The 16,398-nt window shown below is 36.1% G+C and overlaps 3 protein-coding genes across 3 annotated transcripts; all 3 read left to right on the forward strand.

Annotated features, from left to right (window-relative positions):
- Positions 1 to 681: 681 nt before the first annotated feature.
- Positions 682 to 3,658, forward strand: LOC140787489 (protein MANNAN SYNTHESIS-RELATED 1-like). The gene is made up of 6 exons (XM_073136428.1): positions 682 to 780; positions 1,063 to 1,207; positions 1,325 to 1,395; positions 1,971 to 2,056; positions 2,571 to 3,150; positions 3,380 to 3,658. Exons 1-6 carry the CDS (start codon positions 682 to 684, stop codon positions 3,656 to 3,658), a joined length of 1,260 nt encoding a protein of 419 aa, XP_072992529.1.
- Positions 3,659 to 13,461: 9,803 nt separating this feature from the next.
- On the forward strand, positions 13,462 to 13,965 carry LOC140785979 (pathogenesis-related protein PR-1-like). Its single transcript, XM_073134139.1, has one exon. The coding sequence runs from the start codon at positions 13,462 to 13,464 to the stop codon at positions 13,963 to 13,965; it is 504 nt and encodes a 167-aa protein (XP_072990240.1).
- Positions 13,966 to 15,302: 1,337 nt separating this feature from the next.
- On the forward strand, positions 15,303 to 15,907 carry LOC140785980 (LOB domain-containing protein 23-like). The gene is made up of 2 exons (XM_073134140.1): positions 15,303 to 15,491; positions 15,629 to 15,907. Exons 1-2 carry the CDS (start codon positions 15,303 to 15,305, stop codon positions 15,905 to 15,907), a joined length of 468 nt encoding a protein of 155 aa, XP_072990241.1.
- The last annotated feature ends 491 nt before the right edge of the window (positions 15,908 to 16,398 follow it).

Below are 16,398 nucleotides of genomic sequence, written 5' to 3' on the forward strand. Positions count from 1 at the left end.
CAAACGCACTAGGAATTATTTTACTACTATTTCATAAGAAAAAAAAAGCTACAAATGTCACAAAAAAATAAGTACGAAGATTTATGTAATTGGGTAATAATTTAAAGGGAAATTTGGAATAGCCCTTATATTATGGGCTTTTAATGGTCTGAATCATATCTTATAATTTTTTTTCTAAAACTATCTTTTATCAATTTAATTTCACTTTAGTATAACAGAACAGAAATATTTTGCAAATATTCCTGGTAGGCATATGGTTTAATACTGTAGTTAAACCCTTGTTCTTTGACTTTTCATTTCTTTATTATTCTCTCGGCTGGCCTAAAGTTGGTTTGCATTCCTATACCCATAAGATCAAGAAGCGGACGTTACAAAAGGCAGTCCACCCGTCGCTTCTTCGTTCTCCCCGTCCTCATGACTTGTGCACTCTCACAAGCTTCCTCTCTTCTCTCTCTCTCTCTCTCTCTCTCTCTCTCTCTCTCTCTCTCTCTCTCTCTCTCTCTCTCGGTGCTCTTGAGCTGTTCTCCCCTTGGCCGGGCATGAACGTAGTAAATCCTACCTCGTCGTCTTCCTCCTTTCACAATTTATATACATATATGTAACCACCTCACTCTCTCTATATATCTTTGTATATTTTATATAGAGTTGAGGTCTAATTAGAGGAGACAGTAAAGGGAAGCAATGGATCTTAGGCAGGTGTTTGCTGGGTTCTTGACGGTCTCCATGTTCCTTATGCTGGGGAACATGATCAAGAAGGACCATTTCGACGCCATCCAGGTGGTAAGTACCCCGAATTAATACTACTCTATTCGTTGCGTTTCTTGATGGCCTCTTTTCTCCTTTATGTGCAAATGCTTGGTTCTTTCTCAGTATCAACTTTTACTTGTCACAAATCTGTTGCTTTAGTTTCATCGTAAAGGTGGGGTTCTTTTGGGTTCTTGGTTCCTTGTTAGAAGAGCAGCCAGTAGCTGCGTGCTTGCTACTAATATTTCATTCTTGATGTCTAGAATCAAGTGATGCATGCATGTATACTAACCAAGTAGGTTGTTTTTGATATCTCAGATGACGATTACGGACTCATCAGGTTCTCAGTTGGATGTAATAAAGGTTGAAAAGCAGACAATTACCAAAGTTTCGAAGGTGAGCACAACACCTTCAAAGGAGACCAATCAAGAGATCAGACCTTGCTGGACCCCGCCTTTTTCAAGTAAGTGGTGTTCTGGCCCTGATATTTTATAGGATCTTGAAATATATAAGTAGTTTTCCTCGTTAATTCTTGACATTAAGCTTTGTCTTACTTCTCCTTGATGAATTTTAATTGTAGAGGATGTGAAGCAGTCAAAAGGTTTCATTACTTTCTCCTTGACAAGTGGTCCTGAGTATCATATCTCTCAGGTATTCTACTTTTACGTATAACTTCAAATGGTAGAAAGAAACCTCTCTGCAGCAAGACAGATATTAATTTATTTTTCTCATTTGCGTAATTCTTATTTTCGTAGGTAGAGTCTAGTGTTTGAAGAGATTAATTAGTATTGCAAACTGAAGTATGAGTTCTTCCTGGGGAGTAGCTTCTAACTGGATAATGTTGGTACTGGATTATGCTTTTTATTATGCCGTCATAGGACTGTTTGGTAGTTTTAATAGTCAAAAGTTGGATTGTACTCTCAGAAATAAATTAAGATAAGAGTTCCATTCTAGGAATTTCTTTTTCATTTGAATTGGCTGAGGTGGGGGGTTTAACTTGGTATGCTATTGATTGGGAAGCTTTGGATGGTATTCTACTATGTCCTTTCAGTATCAAAAGATGTCTTGATGTGTAGTATTTGAGCATCAATCCCATGAGTGCGTACTTCTTTGAAGCAAATGCATATACAATGTTTTTTTTTAATTACCTTTTTACTTAAACCAGAATATTATTCACTTACTTGAAATGGCCTTTCATAAAACAATTGTCTCTCATTTCTAAACAGGTTACAGATGCAGTGGTGATTGCAAGGTACCTGAGTACTGCACTCGTAATTCCAGATATCAGGGGAAATAAATTAGGTCAGAAGCGGTAAGTTTTCAAACTGAAGATAGTCAGTTAAACCACTGCATATATTTACTTGATAATTTCTTTTTGCAAACATCTTGTTGCTCAGCTTTTTATATAATATTATCAGTCTGTCAATACCATTTTTTTCTGCATTGCTTTCATCACTATATGTTAGAGATCAGTATGATTGTGTTTGTAAAATTAAAACTAGATATATAAGAGCACTGAACATGAAAGTGGATTCTTGTTAGTGCTTAGAAAATTAGAAAGTTTTGCAAGATTAGCATACCCAGCTATTGAGAGCATGAACTCTAGCTTGTGAATGATTTGTGAGACTACTGAATTGCCCACTGCTATAAATTCCTATTGCCAAATGTAAAATATTAATCATTTTCCTGCTAGAAGGACTTAATAAATTGACATGTCGCTTTTTCCAGTTACCAATAATCATATAATTCAGGTCAAATCTTTGTTGTTAAATCTTGTTCATTGGTTTTAGTCATCATGATATTAAAATATTTAGAATGTCTTGCAGCAATTTCCAAGATATATATGATGTCGAAAAATTCGTGAGGAGCTTGGATGGGGTGATAAAAGTAGTTAGAGAACTTCCTGCTGATGTAGCGGCTGGAAAGCCAGCAGTTGTCAGAGTTCCAAATAGAGTATCTGAAGACTTCATCATAAAGAGCATTGAGCCAATCTTCCGTAGAAATAGCTACCTAAGGCTTGCAATAACTTTCCCTTCAATAAGTTTAAAATTAAGAGAACAGCGGAACAAAGATTTGGTTTCAACTGCATGCTTAGCAATGTTTGGTAGCCTGGAATTGAAATCTGAATTCGGTGAAGCGGCTGAGTGGATGGTTGGAAGGCTAAAAGCCCTTGCACGCAAATCAGACAGCCAGTTTATCGCAATTGACCTGAGGGTTGATGATCTAGAGAAGAACTGCAAGCTGAGGGGCGGCACAAGAGCGAAACACTGTTACAATGCACAGGAGATTGCAGATTTCCTAAAGAAAGTTGGCATTGGTGAAGATGACACCATCTATCTGACTCAGGCTAGGTGGCATGAAAGTCTCAATCCTTTGAAGGAAGCATTTCCAAAAACTTATACCAAGGTAAGTAACAATTTCCTCTGCTCATTGTAAGTTCTTAACTGATGTTGGACTATTAGATAGTCAGGTAGCTCGAGTTATTCCATGTTCCAACTAGTAATTTTCTGATCCAGGGATATTAAGTAAACAAGGTTATGCAATTGCATGTGCTTATGCCTTGGTAACTTCTTCATGCAGTTAGTTCCATGAATTGTGGAATCGATGCTAGCTTATGTCTGTGTTACTGTTGCAGGATGACATACTACCTGCAGAAAAGAAAGGTGAGTTCTTGAAGTCAGGAAATGCTCAACTAGAGAGAGCTCTTGACATCCACATCTGCTCGGTGAGCGACGTCTTCGTCCCTACTATCTCCAGCCTCTTTTATGGAAATGTCGCAGGGAAGAGAATAGCTTCTGGCCGCACCCAAATACTCGTTCCGCCGCAAGTTCTTGGCTCGTCGTCAGCACCTTCGGACTTCATCTCGCCTCATGTCTCTAAGAAGAACCATGTTGCTTACTCATGTTACTGCTAGATCCATTGTGCAGCAGACAGCAGCAGCAGCAGCATATATAAATGAGCAAGTTTCCTTACTCCTGGAATAACTGCAGGCTATTCTAAGTATATTAGTTGTATGTATCAGATTGCAGTGTAGTAGAAGAACCTTGTTAAGTAGAAGTGCGTCGCTCTGTATTAACAATGAGAAATCTTTAATTAGATGAATCTTGAATGTCTAAAGTAGAAAAGCAATTATAAATAATTTCTCCTATTGTAAAGACTCTTAGAGATTCAGCTTGGTTTGAAATTAATTTCGAGCTTAGATTGAAAAAGATTAAATTTTAGATTGATTATTTTCAAGCGTTAGTTATATGTAGATCTTTTGAACTATTTCTTATTTTTCACATAGATTTTTATTGAATTTTTTTGTCATACTTTTATCTATCTAATATCTCTCGCCCCCGTACAATATTAATAAAAACATCAACGGTCATCTTCTCATCAACTTTTCTCTTTCTTTCATCTAAAATAAGAGTAAATAATCCCTAGAATGCCTTAAAAAAATTATATGACAGATGTTTAGCGTTATAGAATAGATATTTGAAAGGTCTCAAAAGGGGGTCAATGTGCTAAAAAGTAAATGAGGATGTCTACACAAAAATGGTCAACAATCATAGAAAATATAAGTATAATTATCTTTATTTTCAATTCAAGTCTATTTCATTGCTTTTTTCGAGCTCAAATTGAGCGAATTTATTTTGATAAGCAAATTCAAACCTATTTTAAATTAAGCCTAATCAAGCATTAAATTTCAACTGAATTTTTAGATGGTCTGTACTTTGTAACATCAAATCAGACATGGAACCAAATTTGATTTTGGCTAGAGAAAAATTACAAATAAAACCCTCTATTTTTTACTATTTACAAATAGAATCCTATATTTTGTAAAACTACAAGTCAGACGCTACCTTCTAAAGTTCTAATAGATAGATGTAATCTAAAGTTTACTTTGATTAATAGAACCCAACGAAACTCCAAAACAGGCTAGCAATAAACAGAAGCACCGATTTTCAGAAGAATATAATTAAATCAAGCTTCGAAATCAGTAAAATTGCAGCCAAACACTGAATCTAATAAGATCAATAAACTCAAAATTATTATTATTTAATCCAAAAAATATACTAGACAAAAAAGATAAGGGTTTACTTGGAAAAAAGTAAACGGGTATGAGGACATCAGCTTCTAGAGGTATTGGCATTACCCTATATCAATATCCCAACAAATTCTGCATCGCCAAAAACTTGTATATGGATCACTGCCCAAGCCCCTAATATGAAGAGGCCCTAGCTGTTCTTTAAGGTCTGAGAATGATGGGAAATTATTCACAACAGGATCCCGGGTGGATATTAAGTGATTGCCTAGCTATAGTTAAGGCTGTTAACGCTATGAGGACAACATGGATTGGACTGTCTACCCATTAGTGCTCGAATGTAAAAGGTGGATTTTGTTATACCCAAAAACTAGGGTATGTTTAGAAATGATCATCGGGCGGGCCGGGCCGGATTCGGGTTGGGCTTTTCAGGCCAACTGGGCTTAAGTATTTGTTTACGGCCCGACCCACCAATCACTCGGGCCGGGCCGGGTTCGGGCCGGGCCGGGTTCGGGCCAGGCTATTCTCTAGCCCGTTACCGCCCGTCGGCCCGTGAGAGATCAGGCTAGCTGATCGGGCCAGGTCGGCCCGACCAACCAATCACTTGGCCCAACCCATATTTTAGTTATTTTTAGAATTTTTTTAACTATTAGCTTATTTTTTAAAAAAATATTTATATTCCTCCATTTAAAAAATAATTAAAATAAATTAAAAAAATTTTAAACGTGTGCTTAAAATAATGTAAAACGGTACAATACTATAAAAAAATTTACTGTACCAATGGTAAATTACTATAGCAGACGGGCGGGCTTTCGAGCTAGGTCGGGCGGGCAAAGGGCTGGCCCGTGCCGCCCATGGATAGTTCGGGCTCAGGGCCGGGCCGGGCACGGGCGAGCTGAGCCCTTTGATCATGTCTAGGTATGTTTCACGAGCCGCGCTAATAACGTGTAGGCTCACAGCTTAATCAAGTCTTCTCAAGTTTGAAAGATTAGAACATGGATTGATCCACCACCGGTCTTTGATTGCAATGAGTTTCAAATGAAATACTAAATGTCTAAGGACCTTTATCAAAAAGAAAAAAAAAACTTGGGAAAAAGTAAAAATATCATTTGGAATGGAAATGGAAGAACGTTTCACTTTTTATTCTATCCCATGAGGTGCTTGTTAAGTTTAAAACGTAAAGTTGACTCAACGTTCGGCATTTTCTAATAAAGTTGGAGTTTAGTTTATAAATAATAAAAAGAGAGTACATTATTTGTAAAATAGTATATCATATAAGGTCATTTTCTCCCCTAAGTTGAATGACGTTTTTAGTTGCTATTGCTGCAACCAATAAAATATATAAAAATAACAGCTTTAATTACTAATTAGACCCTTAAATAGTCTTAAAACCGGTACCGGCTTATCTAGCAGGTCATGGTTTCCCCACCGACCTCACCCTACCCTTTGGTTTTGAAGGTGTTAAGATATAGGATATACTCCGTTACTTTCTCTCCCACCACATTTGAACTTTATTAGCCGTTGGATATTCACTATAAATATCAACACATTGAAGCAATCTTATAAGATTCTCTTTTTTTTTTTTTTGACGAAAGTCTATACACAGATATTTCATTATGCTCATATAATGATTACAACATGATACACAAATAAAAGAGAGATAGGATGAAATTTTACAATAAACCCCGCACTTGGCTGAAAATATGCTAACCAATTTAAGTATCCACGACATCACTACAACAAACAAGAACAGTTGCAAGAGGCTTGGACTCAAAGTGCTTCTTATAAACGGGTCGGCATCTTTTAACTCTTATGTCCAAACTAGACCCAACATGAATAGAGACCAGCTAACCCAACATTGCCAACCAAACCAAGTTAAGAAATCTAAGATAATGTAAGCCACGAGTAACACTCTACCAGCATGTACTCAGCAATGGCAGGCCAAGGTAGTGGATGTACCACTACCAAATAGCAAGACAACCAACCATTCTCGATCTTAGTGGGTCCGCCGCCGAGTAGTAATTGAAGCACTAGAGAGTTGGCCATGGGGGTGGGGTGACTAGCAAAAGCAACAAGGGTGGAACGAAGCAAAATAAGGTTGTTGCTTAAGCAAAAAAAAGGGGTCAACGGACACTGCAACTCGAGGGTCAAAGGCGGTGATAGAGAGCGCGGCCGGAGAGAGCAACAATCGGAAAGGTGGAACGCCATGCCGTAGCTAGAGGTGTTGATTAGCAAGGTGGCAACTGAGCTAGAGGTTGTGCCTCTGAGTAGAAAGAGAAAGATCCCAACGGAGTAGAAGGCAAACAGGGGCTGGCGATGCAAGGAACTGACGGAGATGAGGAAGGGGGAGTGGAGTGAGGTGTCGATGGGGTTGGGGACAATGGGAGTGCGGAGTTGGAGAAAACAGGGTGGCGAGGCTTGGCTTGGGTGGCCCGGCTCTACCACTGTTACGAATCAGATATTGACTAATCTGGATGTAAGAAAATTATGAAAATTTAGGCGGTGGTAGCCTCGTGAGTTATGGTTATAATAAATTTCATTTCACCTAAATCGAAAGTCAAGATGAAAAGTTAAAAATAAAATAGTAGAGATAGGTCAGAATAGGGCACGACGGTAAATATCCGACATTACGGCAATAGTTGGAAGGTGGCGAACAACCAAGAGTGGTGGTGAACAGCCATAGGGTAGGGTGGTTGCTAGAGGTGATGGTAGCTATGTGTTGGAGGTAAAATAAAGTTTCTAACTTAGATCTACTCCTAGAAGAATAAAGACGACCTAACGACTACAATAAAAAGGTAAATGCGGTAATAAACAAATAACTAAACTTAATTAATTCTCAATACTTGGATTTACTTGGATTAATAAACAAAGAAGCCCAACCCTCTATATATAGAGGTGGGGAACAAAGAGCCCTATTCAAACTAGCACAAAAGGTTTATACTACTCGAACTAGGACTTGCCTTAGATAACCCTAAAGGTTTATACGATTCGAACTAGGACTTACCTTAGACTAACCCTAAAGGCTTATACTACTCGAACTAAGACTTGCCTTAAAGGCTTACATGACTTAATTAAACATGCCCTAGTGGCTTACATGACTTAATTAGACTTGCCTTAAGGGCTTACATAAAAGATAAACATGACCTAGAGATAAACATGATTTAGCTAAATCAGCCTTCCTTTTTCTTCTCGGATTGATTCTTCATTATGCCACAGATAGAGTCCGAATATAGAGAAACCTTGAATACGAAATTTGTAGATCAGGATGTCTTCAATCTTCTTCAAGTGATTTCATAATATTTACTCATCTGTGGAACATCCTTTGAATATTTTTTTCGAAACTGCGCATAGCTAAATTAGTTAACTAACAAATTTTAACCTAATAAAACTCTAATTAAAGCAAATAAGCATATAAGATAGCTAGACTCAATCCATTGAGCCAATCTCCCCTTGATGTGATCCGATCTAACCCGATTCACATCAACCACCCTCACACTCAGCCGTGCTTGGGGCCGACAAGCTCTAAGACCGATAAGTGGGAAAGGAGTCGAAGTCAGTGGGAGGAAAAAAAAACCTTAGGGACAAAAGCCCTTCAAGAGAAACCCCCCCCCGCTTTCTCTCTCTTTAGATCTCCTCATTTAATGCACTGCTATGGTATTAGAATTAGATTAACAAAAGCAGCGGAGATGGGAAGAAGGAAGGAGGGTGGTCTATGGATTAGTTTTTCTCCTACTGCCGTATTTATTAGTTTCTTTCTTAATGTAGAAAACGAAATAAAATTTTAATATTGCAACCTCACCAATATATTACTTTATTTTTCAAAAAAATAACAATATATTTTTGTTATTTGCAAAACCCATAAATAGAAAATATGGAATACAAATATATACTAGTTGAATTTGGCTAGCTCTATAGGATGAAGAAAAAGGTGATTAAAATCAAAAACCAATTTGATTTTACTTAGTTTAAGACCCACTTATAGCGATTTTCTTTTTCTTTTGTATTGTTATTTATAATTTTTCACAAGGCAAATAGCTACAACAATTAAGGCATAAATATTCATATATTTATCTTAAATTATTGCGATCAATTAAAAATATTTATAATGCTATGTTTTTAGAAAATTAAATCCTGCTGATGTCCTTAGGATAATTATAAATTTTAGTGAAGTTTATATTAATTATTATTTTACTCTCTCATGATTGTGAATAGACGCAAAACGTAGTTGATATTAATAAAATTAATGTTGTTTTAAATTAAGTTGGGACATTAAAATTTGAGTTAGTTCTTCAAATTAATTATAATTAGTCGAACTAACTGATGCAAAAATTTTAGTATACCTCTGATTACACCACTATATTATACTTATTTGTTAGAGATATTTTACATTATTGCCGCTGAATATTTTTAAAACATCATAATTGTTACTATACTTTACAAAATATTAAAATGATCACCGAAATCATTGTGCTCTTCTTAATTTATCATTTTATTAATTAAATCTAACTAAATATGATTTTAAAACACAATTTAAATCTAAAATGATATTTTAACCCTTGTATAAATTATTAAAAATAATTTAAAAACTATCAAATAGTGACTAATACAATGAAATATATCTTATTTTATATGGCAAAAGTTGTTTGATAAATATTTTAATTACAGTCAACTTAAAAAAAATAGGGGGAGTATTAGTCATTTAAATACGTTAATTAATTTTAGTTCTATTAAAAATAGTAATTACGAAAGAGTTAAAAAAAATTTAAGGATAATTCTGACATTTTAAAGAATATATAGTGACAATTATGATATGTTAAAAAGTTTTGTAAAAATCCCTATTTGTTATCATAGTTAGGCGTATATAGATGAAAATACATTGCAAATGTTTGCTCTAATTCTCTTCTTCTGCAGCAACTTCCGACCGATCATCCAGCGCAAGCGGCGGATTGCAGACGGAGATCTACATGAAGCAACGTGAGCTTTCACAACGTGAGCTTTCAAGGACACAAGCTCAACAGCATCTAACGTCTAAGGCCACAGATGATCAATTTGATCTACAAACAGCATGATAGTATACGTAGCTCCAGAGAGAACCTATCTTGAGTTCAACCATGGCCATAACCTATACATTCTGAGATTTATTCACAGATAAAGCAAGCTTCAAGATTGAATTGATGGTGATCAATCCATCAATAAAAACAAAAGAAACTGAGTATTCTCAGTCGACCTCAAAATTTGGAACTAGTACTTGAAGCTTAAGGTTACAGTCAGGCCATTCTTGACAAATTACATTTCGTAATAGCATGACTGCAACTCGTGAAGCAAACCCTAATAACAGGGTAAGAAGTTATCCACCATATACATTACGCATTACTGAAGCGATGGTCCAATGAACACTATGTTATCCCTGGAACAATATCTTTTGGATATCTAATTCAAGCTGATCCAGTTATAATATTCATGCCAAGGAGAGAGGAGAAAAAAATTAAAAACTTGCCCAGTGCCATGTCACGTACCATAATTAACCATGATCTTAAGTAAAGCTGTATCTTTGTTACAATTTGCGGCTTCTCCAAACTGTTGAAATGAATAATAACAACAACTGATGGTTAGTTTGATTATCTGTTAAAGGCTGCTATAGAGAGTGGAGGTTCTACTCGTGATTCTGAATGAAACCTGTAGTAATTTATGTCAGAAACTAATCTTAGAAGTTTAGAATCAGATAAAGAATCAACTAAGTGAATTTTGGTTGACCTATTACATATTGGTCAATTGAAACCTACAATTTTTCCTAGTGATCAACTTTCTTTCTTTTTTCTTTTTTTTCAAACAGCTCGAAGCATGTCAGAAATCACTTTTTAATTAGAAATCATGAATAGGCTCTCAAATACCAATCATCACGTGAAGGAAAAGGCTAAGCACATCAAGGAGTAATAGTGTTTACCTTAAGGTATAATTACATAAGAAGATCATACCTATTTCTGCTTTGGATCTAAAGAATCCATGCCCAAATTTCTTTGCTTTCTCAATCGAATAATCTACAACCTGTAGAAAACATAACGTCAGATTACAAGATTCAAAACATTGCATATAATTATAACAAACTATGCAGAAGTTGTTCATTTCCATCAGTGCTCCAAAGAACATTGAATTTGGTTTTACTAGATTAACAAGATCTCTATGAGTTAGCAGTCAGTCAGGAAGTCTACCAGAAGACTACATTAAACCTTAACAGTAATTCTTTAGTTTCCACCAGAAGAATAATAACACAACTAACAAATCATTGTAAAACATATTTGCAGTACAGAATTAAAGTTCTAAGAGAAAATTTAACCAACCCAATGGGTTGGACTGGGCTTAGATTTTTATTGTCAGAAAATAAGCAGTTTCAGTGAAAGCAGTATGCTGTAATTCAAAACAACATATAACTTAAATCATCCAATTGAATCAAAAACTCTGCCTTCTGAAAGATATTGCCTCTGAAATTTCAGTAAGTGAACTTGTGTCAGCTTAAAGCTCTTCAAATAAAAAATAAAAATAAAAATTCAAGGAAGCCAATGTTCAGTAACTACAACTATTTAGAGTTGATTTTCAAACTTTTTTTTAATTGTTTATCACTCAAATGTATAAAACCCAGTTTTTCAACAATATCTTCCTCAAAGCAGGCAACAACTCACAATTAAAAGCTCCTAATACTGATTATTAGGATGGCTTCAGAAGAACTAATGTTATGAATATCACTTTTGTACAAATGATCAAGAAGAAAGCAGAAAAAGAAATAAAAACAAAACGAAATAATAGTAACATAAGATGAGGATGCAGCCGTTGATTATAAAAGGCAGAAAGGATATCATCTCAGAAAGCAAAATCAACACGTCAAGGAACTATATATGCAGTGCAATACTAAAAGACCGACCACCTGCTACACACTACCAAAAGGAAACAAATACATCAAATTAGTCCTACATGATAAATTTTAATAGCTATATATTATCAAACATGCTGTATACTTTTCAAAACTGCACAATTGGATTACAGAAACTTCTATTTGTTTGCTTCTAAGGATATCATTAGATATGGGAAAGTTTCCAACAGAAGGGAAATTAATTCTCTCCATTCCTTTATCTCCCACCACCACATTTGAATTCTCCTAGATTGAGTGCAACTGCCGGAGTGCTTCAACTTGTAGCAATCCTCTACTATTTCCTAAGTTGATTAGAACATACACTTGTATGAATTAGTATTATTCATGATTAAAATAAAATAAAAAACTAGTATTATTTTTGTCTTCTTAACCAACAAGATTGTGCAACACACGCGGTCAATAGAAAAGTTTCGAAGACAATAATTAAAGATGTGACTAGGATTAAGCTTCTCATAGATTTTAATTAATTAATCTAGGGGTTTCATCGAGCTTAGCTTAATTGAGCTGAGTTTTATTTAAGTTTGGCTTAACATTAACATCGAATCTATGTCAAGGCATCAAGCTTCAATTGATCATCTTGACTAAGCCTATTTCAAGCGGCCTTGATAAATAAACTCCAACATAATTTAAATTAAACTTGGAGGGTTAATAAATTTATAAAATAAAAAATATATAACATATATATAGATATAATAAGGTTGCAGGTTACGCAATCTCGACCGTCCACTCCAAGCCTTGCTCCCCAATCTATGCATATCGCTGTTCCAAATCACACGTGACATCATAACTTGTAACAAATCGAAAGAAATTTATAGCACGTAGCAAACGTACAACCAAATCCCTTAAAGCAAGGGACGCTGATATATTATATACAAACGTCTATCACGAATTTGTACGCATTGACTAATTTTTGAGGAAGTACTCGTTGAATAATTGACATCAGTTAATAATTACACTTAGACTCTATAGATTCTTTTTTTTTTTATAGCGCTTCAACTATCTAATCTCTCATGTTTTAATAGTGTAAAAAGAAAAATATCAAATTACCATCTTATTTTTAATTATTCTTAATTTTTTTTTCTCTAAAGGAGTATTATAATCCCTACATTGCGTAAAGTTAATTAGGCAACAGTCGTGTGATATTTTTCTAATAAAAAATTAGATAAATAGCTAACCGAATAAATATTTTTGATGCTTTATGTAAATAGATATGGTCTTGAAATTTAAGTACTTCTATTAGATGAATATAAATATCTGATAAGCCAGCGAGATAGTAATCTACTATCAGATGGCTAAAGAGAATTAACCCAGCGGCACCCGTATAACTAAGGCACGTTAAGCTCCCAATGTATATAAGGTAAAAATTTCGCTATCTATCCCCAAGGAATAGGAGATAAAATAATATATACGTCATGGCATGCATCTTTCCTTTTCCAAACCTTATATTAGCATGAGCTAGCTGTTAGCCTACATAATTTATCCATGTACATACGTAGCTAAATCTAATAGCCTGCCTACTAACCGCCATCGTTAAGCTATGATATATAATATAATCCGCCGTCTTATGTGCACTCTAATCAAAAAGATTAAGTGCAATGTCCATTACCAAAACATTCTCAAGAAAGAGCAACGTCTAAGCACACTCCACCTCATCAGCAAACAGTCCAACACTTCTATATATATCTACCTAAATCTAAATGCCATCCTCTATATGAATGCCTCCTCATCCCTACATTAATATATATTAAATTCTTAGTGCAATTAAATGGCTTTATCCTCCTCTTCCTCTCTCATCCTACTACTAACCATCCTATCCCTCACCCATACCACTACCCTCTGCGCCACCTCCCCGTCGGTCGTCATCAGCCAGTTCGTCTCGGCCCACAACGCCGCCAGGCGGCAGGTCGGCGTGCCGCCGCTGACGTGGGACACAAAGCTCGCTTGGTACGCCAAGGCCTACGCGGCGCAACGGCGCGGGGACTGCCAGCTGGTCCACTCGCCGGGGTACGCCTACGGGGAGAACATATTCTGGGGGCAAGGGCGGCGGTGGAGCGCGGCGGATGCAGTAGCGGCTTGGGTGGCGGAGAAGCAGTGGTACCACTACGACACCAACTCGTGCTCCGGCGAAGAGTGCAGCCACTACACGCAGATCGTTTGGCGCACCACAAAGCGGCTCGGGTGTGCCAAGATCGTATGCAACAGCGGCGATTCGTTCATGGTCTGCGAGTACTACCCGCCGGGGAACTACGTCGGAGCCCGGCCTTATTAGAAGAAGCCCATGCAAAACTATATCTATATATATTGCATCATATTAATTTATGTTGATTTGTATTGATGATATATAGTGTGTTATAATTGATGATTGTGATAGTATAAATTTAATCGTGTTACCGGTAATTTCTCAGAATTATTTTATCAATTCTAACTACTAAGTTTCCCCCCTTAAACATCCTTACAATTGGTATCTAGCTACTTACCTCAGATGATTGGCATATAGCAGGTCAGAAATAATGGTTATCTAACCTAATCCTAGCCACTGGTTTTAAGATGTTAAAAAATAGAATATAAACTGGGAATTAAAGTCCCAAACTGAAGAATGAATATTGATTCTCTCCATTCTCTCTCCCACCACATTTTGAATTCTCCTAGCTGTTGGACATATCCTTATTTGGCCTTCCTCTCTCTATTATTCACTCGCTGTATGTATAAATCCATCAACAAAGATTCAAGAGATCTCATATATGTACATCTGGAGATCATTTATATAAATCCTTGGCTAATATTTTGGATATAAAGCCTGTTTATCTAAATATCTAATCAAGGAAACAAGCAAGCTGCTCATAAACATCTTACTCAGCTCTCTTATTAGAGTAACTACGCGCTTAAGCTTGCACATAAACAACATAATCCTTTTCTTGGTAGTATATATTTATTTACATCACCGTTCTTTGCAGGTACCAACATTAGATCTCAGTGCAGGTAGGAACAAGCTACAATATACTCAAAAAGATGCACAGATATGAGAAAGATTCTATTTCAAACTTTCCATTACAAGAAGATGCTAGTAAATCCTAAGAAAAAAAGGAAAGATAAAAAGAGTTCCGTAGATTGTTTGATTTTGTAGATTATAATAAAAGAACTGTTGGAAGAAAATAACAGATTGGCACGACATCTAGAAACTAGATTTTCCATCTCGTAAGCATTTGAGTAGAATCCAGAATTTTCAAATCTCAATAAAACAAAATTCTTTTGATCAACCAAATTCTTAGTACAAACTTGAAAAGTTTTTCAATAGAAATTCAAGTAATCTTAGCTCAACAAATTTTGTTACAAGTTAAAATGTAGGAAATAAACCGGGAAAGTTTCCAAAACAAAGGAAAATTCCTCTCCATTCCTTTCTCTCCCACCACGTTTGAATTATACTAGCCGTTGGATATTCCTTATATGACCTCCCTCCATCTCATACTCACTAACTATAAGTATCAGCACACAAAGAAAATAAGAGATCTTACAAGATTTTCTAAATCTCCATGAAATCCCACTCTTATCTTCTCAAAATCTAACATTGGATTCTACGTACGTACTACCCAAGTGGGCCGGCCATATATGTCTACCTCCTATTCCAACTTATCCTCCAATGACTCCAATCCTAGGAGGTGTGCTGCATGCAAGTATCTAAGGAGGAGATGCGCTGAGGATTGCATTCTCTCGCCGTACTTCCCTGCTTCTCTCCCTCAAAGATTTGCTTGTGTCCATAAGATCTTTGGGGCAAGCAATGTGACAAGAATGCTCCAGGTACTTACGTATACATATACATATACATAATTCTCTCTCTTATCTCTCTTCTCATTAGCTTCTGTGTTATCATACTTAGGCGAATAGATCAATGAAAAAAAAATCTAAATTTTTCCTGTAATTCTCTTCTTCTGCAGCAACTTCCAGTCGATCAGCGAGCGCAAGCGGCAGATGCCATCGCATCGGAAGCCTACTGGCGTGTTCAAGATCCGGTCTACGGGAGCGTCGGCGTGATCAATCTCTTGCAGCAGGAGATCTACATGAACCAACGTGAGCTTGCAAGGACTCAAGCTCAGATTGCAATGTATACAGCTCAACAGCAGCCAACCGAGGTCACAAACTTTGATCCACAGCAGGATAGTGTAGCTCTAGAGAGAACATTTCTTGAGTTCAACCATTTCCCAAATCTATTCTGAGATTTGTTCACAGATAAACCAATAATGTCCAAGTGCAACCAATTGCCTTTTCTTTTTCTTTTTCTTACGGAATAAGGATCTCTTTCACTTGGGAATTATATTTTGTTGTGATTGTAAAATAGCATAGTGTTATGATTGTAAAATAGATGATCTGCTAGTATAATGACTAAAGATGGCTTTTGTTGCAAGTCTTTAATGACTAAAGATGGCTTTTGTTGCAATACAGTCTTTATAAGAGAATTGATGCTTCGCATTAGTAATGTGATAATTTCCATCTCGACACACGCACGCGCACACGCACAAACACACCACGTCATTTGATTATCTAATTTCTTCTAGTAATATATTGCACGGCCAAGGTACAGCTAATTTGATGCTAGATATCTCAAGTAATAAATGGTGTTACCTGAGTAGAGGCTTGTATTTAAACTTTTTTTCCCTTATTTGAAAGAGAAGAATATAACAACAAAGTTTGGCCCAATCTAATATTT

Source organism: Typha latifolia, chromosome 4 (genome assembly GCF_019914945.1).
Source record: "Typha latifolia isolate L0001 chromosome 4, TyphaL0001v2, whole genome shotgun sequence".
NCBI lineage: Eukaryota > Viridiplantae > Streptophyta > Magnoliopsida > Poales > Typhaceae > Typha > Typha latifolia.

Excerpts from the sequence above, each read along its gene's own strand:
- LOC140787489 (XM_073136428.1), top strand. The coding sequence starts at position 682 with ATGGATCTTAGGCAGGTGTTTGCTGGGTTCTTGACGGTCTCCATGTTC. Across the intron at positions 781-1,062 it reads ATTTCGACGCCATCCAGGTG|ATGACGATTACGGACTCATC; the intron begins GTAAGTACCCCG and ends TTGATATCTCAG. Across the intron at positions 3,151-3,379 it reads TTCCAAAAACTTATACCAAG|GATGACATACTACCTGCAGA; the intron begins GTAAGTAACAAT and ends TTACTGTTGCAG.
- LOC140785979 (XM_073134139.1), top strand. The coding sequence starts at position 13,462 with ATGGCTTTATCCTCCTCTTCCTCTCTCATCCTACTACTAACCATCCTA.
- LOC140785980 (XM_073134140.1), top strand. The coding sequence starts at position 15,303 with ATGTCTACCTCCTATTCCAACTTATCCTCCAATGACTCCAATCCTAGG. Across the intron at positions 15,492-15,628 it reads ATGTGACAAGAATGCTCCAG|CAACTTCCAGTCGATCAGCG; the intron begins GTACTTACGTAT and ends CTTCTTCTGCAG.